This window comes from Chinchilla lanigera, unplaced genomic scaffold, assembly GCF_000276665.1.
Source record: "Chinchilla lanigera isolate Chin_1 unplaced genomic scaffold, ChiLan1.0 scaffold00013, whole genome shotgun sequence".
NCBI classification, from domain to species: Eukaryota; Metazoa; Chordata; class Mammalia; order Rodentia; family Chinchillidae; genus Chinchilla; species Chinchilla lanigera.
The window spans coordinates 20,451,870-20,455,905 of NW_004955414.1; the positions used below are offsets into that span (position 1 = coordinate 20,451,870).

General features: G+C 37.8%; 1 protein-coding gene across 1 annotated transcript; it reads left to right on the top strand.

The window, feature by feature from the left end:
- The first annotated feature begins 2,809 nt into the window (after positions 1–2,809).
- LOC102019053 (olfactory receptor 51A7-like) lies at positions 2,810–3,751 on the top strand. Its single transcript, XM_005380057.1, has one exon. It carries the CDS (start codon positions 2,810–2,812, stop codon positions 3,749–3,751), a length of 942 nt encoding a protein of 313 aa, XP_005380114.1.
- The last annotated feature ends 285 nt before the right edge of the window (positions 3,752–4,036 follow it).

Below are 4,036 nucleotides of genomic sequence, written 5' to 3' on the forward strand. Positions count from 1 at the left end.
CTTTCTGTTGTTTTACATGCTATCAGATAGGGTTTCTCAGTCTTGGCCCTATAAACCTGTAGGGCTGGATAATTCTTTGTTGTGAAGGGCTGGGGAAATCTTCACTGTGAAGAGTTGTTTTGTGCATTATAGGGTGTTTAGTGATATCGAGACCCCTACTGTCTAGAGGTCAGTAAAACTTCGTCTCCAATTACGACAACTCAACATGTCTGCAGGCATTGCCAAAAGACCCCTGAGTGGAGAGCAAAATTCCTTTTCTTCTGTGCTAGATGATTTTGTAAAAGATAGAAAACAATTTTTATTCTGTCCTTTTGCTAACATTCTTAGAATGAAGATAATGATGTTTTCCATATCTTTACCAACATAATCCTTGATAAGAGAACTCATACTTTTGGCTCTAGTTTATATCAGTCTCTGCCATCATGTTCCAGCCGTGGGTCCACTGGATTAATAGTGAAAGTTGACAGATAGCAATGAAGCAAGTACAGTTATTTTTCCCAGGGGACTAGGTAACTGTTAATTCTAAGAAGGATTTACTGAAGCTAAAAAAAGTATGAGAATATAAATAAGATGTGGATTCCCACCAGGGTGCTAGAGTGGACTAGTCACAGAAGCTACAGAATTCAAAGGCCTTCTACTCTTGCTTTAGAGGAAGGCAGCGAGGAGTCTGGCATGTGTCCTGGAGACTCACATTAAACATCCAGAGGGAACGATGATGTTTTCTAAGGAAAACACTGCAATTTATAGAGATCATCTCCATGGCTTTTAGGAGGTTGGAGGTAAAAAACACTTCATGGATTACACAATTTAAGGGATTAAACTACATTTGTGGAAGCATTGTGGGTGCAAAAAAATTAGGGGTGCCTATGTAAGATATAGGGTATTTCTGTGTATGATATAGGGTACACTTTTGTATTTTCATGATAAATGGATCTGAAAAAACAATCTCTTCAGTTACATGAATTAGGATGGGAGCTAATCAAGAATAGCCTGGGACATGTGACTTCAAAAATGGTTCATTTTGAGGGGTTTACAGAAGTGAATGGAAGTCCTGTGACCATGTTTCTCTCTATATACCTCTTGCTCCCCTAAGAAGTACAGGCTGTGCTTCAAGGCTTCTCTGTTGCAGAGCTCCTAAGAGGCATATTATCCAAAGCCTCAATAATATTAACATCAGGCACTAAACTAAAGTCAACACTAATCAAGGGTTTAAATATTAAAACAGAAACACTAAATCTACTGGAAGAGAAAGTAGGTAGAGATCTTGAAGACATAGGGGTAGGCAGAGAGTTCATGAGCAAAAACCAAACTGCCTGGAAAATACTTCAAAGAATCAACAACTGGGATCTCACCCTATTGAAAAGTTTCAAAAAAAAAAGAGAAAAGTTTCTGCACATCAAAAGAAATCACCAACAGGGTGCAAAGAAAATCCAGTGAGTGGGAAAAAATTTTAGCCAACTGTCCCTCACACAAAGGACTTCTATCTAGAACATATAAAGGATTAAAAAAATCAGACCCCCAGAATTCAAAGACTCAATCCAAAAATGGGCATCTGAGATAAATACATACTTCTCAGGTGAAGAACTACAAATGGCAGATAAATATATGAAAAAATGTTCAACATCATTGATCATCTGAGAAATGCAAATTAAAATGACACTGAGATTCCATCTCACCATAGAAATAATGTTTGTCACCAAAAAATCAGTTAATAAAAAATGCTGGTGGGGCTGTGAGGAGAAAAAGCAACACTTCTGCACTATACATAGGAGTGTAGACTGGTACAACTACTGTGAAAATCAGTGTGGGGACTTCTCAAAAACTAGGGTTAGAGGTCCCATTCAACCCAGCTATTCCCTTTCTGGGTTCCAGAAGAATTAAAAACATCATACCACGGTGATATATATGCACCCATATTTATAGCAGTACAATTTGTCGTAGCTAAATCTTGGAAGCAACCCAAATGCCCATCAACTGAGGAATGGATAAAAAAGATGTGGTATTTTTATAAAATGGAGTATTACTCAGCTACAAAGAAAGATAAACTTGAAGTTTTTGTAGGTAAATGAAAGCAACTAGAGACCATACTCATAAGTGAAATAAACCAAACTTGCATGTATAAACATCACATTGTCTCCTTAGTGTAAAAACCTGAAAGAGTAAATAAGACCCCAAAGGCATAATAGATATTGTAAAAGGGGAAGAAACTGCACAAAAAGGAAAGAACTGGGATGGGGGAAAGGAGAAAAAAAGGAAGGATAGCTAAGATAGCTAAGATAATTGTAGGAAGGATAGCTCAAGATAGCTAAGATAATTGTACTACTAATTTCTATTAGTTCATTGAAAGGAACAGCTAGTGTTTATATTGTTTGTTCAGTCTTACATGCCTATATCTGATCAATTACTTTGAAGATAACAATATATGATATAATAACTATTATTAATTTCCTATCATCTTGTTTTGAAATTCTATATCATTTTTATTGTTTTTTTAAAATTCTTTTTAAAATATAAATAATTTTTTAAAAGATAATATTAGCATCAGGAATATGAGCAAATACCATACCAGTACAAATAGCACAAATTGCAGTATTTTTTATTACATTTGATGACTAGTACAGAGGTCATAAATAAATACTATGAAGAAGCTGCTTAGATGAGCTCTACATTTTCCCTAATATAAAAATGTTATATTATTTCTGGCCAATAAGATTGAACTATATTAAGTTTATCTCACAACTCAGATATTTCATCTATTTTTTGAATGTCATTTTAGACCTCACAGCAGCTAAGCAGAGACTTATCTGTGATGTTTCTTCCCAATACTTCAGAGATTGAAGTCTCCATGTTTCTGTTGATTGGAATCCCAGGGCTTGAGCATATGCATGTTTGGCTCTCCATCCCCATCTGCCTCATGTACCTCATGGCCATCCTGGGCAACTGCACCATCCTCTGTATCATCAGGACAGAGACTTCCCTCCATGAGCCCATGTACTACTTCCTCTCCATGCTGGCCCTGTCTGACCTGGGCCTATCTTTCTCCTCCATCCCTACTATGCTAAGAATCTTCTTGTTCAACACTATGGGGATTTCCGCTGATGCATGCATTGCCCAAGAATTCTTTATCCACGGATTCACAGACATGGAATCTTCAGTGCTCCTGATCATGTCCTTTGATCGCTTTGTAGCCATCCGCCATCCTCTGAGGTATAGCTCTATCCTCACCGACTCCAGAGTTATGCAAATTGGGCTAGCATTTGCTGTTAAAAGCATTCTTCTAGTGCTTCCCCTTCCTTTTACATTAAAGAGACTCAGATACTGTAATAAACGCTTACTATCACACTCCTACTGCCTCCATCAGGATGTCATGAAGCTGGCCTGCTCAGACAATAGGGTTAACTTTTACTATGGGCTGTTTGTTGCACTCTGCATGATGTCAGACTGTGTGTTCATTGCAGTCTCCTATGTGTTCATTCTAAGAACAGTATTGGGCATCGCATCCCATGGGGAGCGGCTCAAAGCTCTTAACACCTGTGTATCTCACATCTCTGCTGTGCTCATCTTCTATGTGCCCATCATCACCTTGGCCACCATGCACCGCTTTGCCAAGCACAAGTCTCCTTTAGCTATGATTCTGATAGCAGACGCTTTCTTGCTGGTACCGCCATTGATGAATCCCATCGTATACTGTGTGAAAACTTGGCAGATTAGAGTAAAAGTCCTGGAAAGGCTGGGTCTGAAGTCTAAGTGATGGCACAAAACTGAAAGTTCCATTTTTCTCTGCAATAACTATCTAGGAAGTAGTGAATGTTTCAACCAAAAAAGAATTTGCTCCTTTGACTCCACAGTGGTAAAATTAGCATTAATAAATAACATATCAGTTTTGAATTTTAAGAAGAGGCTTATATTTCTTGGAGGCTACATGAATCTTTTTGTTGTTATTTGAATCACTGAAGGTATTTATCCTCCAGCACAAGAATGAAGAGCAAAAATCCCAAGGATCCTCTAAGGAAGAGCTAAAAAATGTGGGCTTGAA

Bases quoted from the DNA above. Each gene is read 5' to 3' on its own strand.
- LOC102019053 (XM_005380057.1), top strand. From the start codon at position 2,810: ATGTTTCTTCCCAATACTTCAGAGATTGAAGTCTCCATGTTTCTGTTG.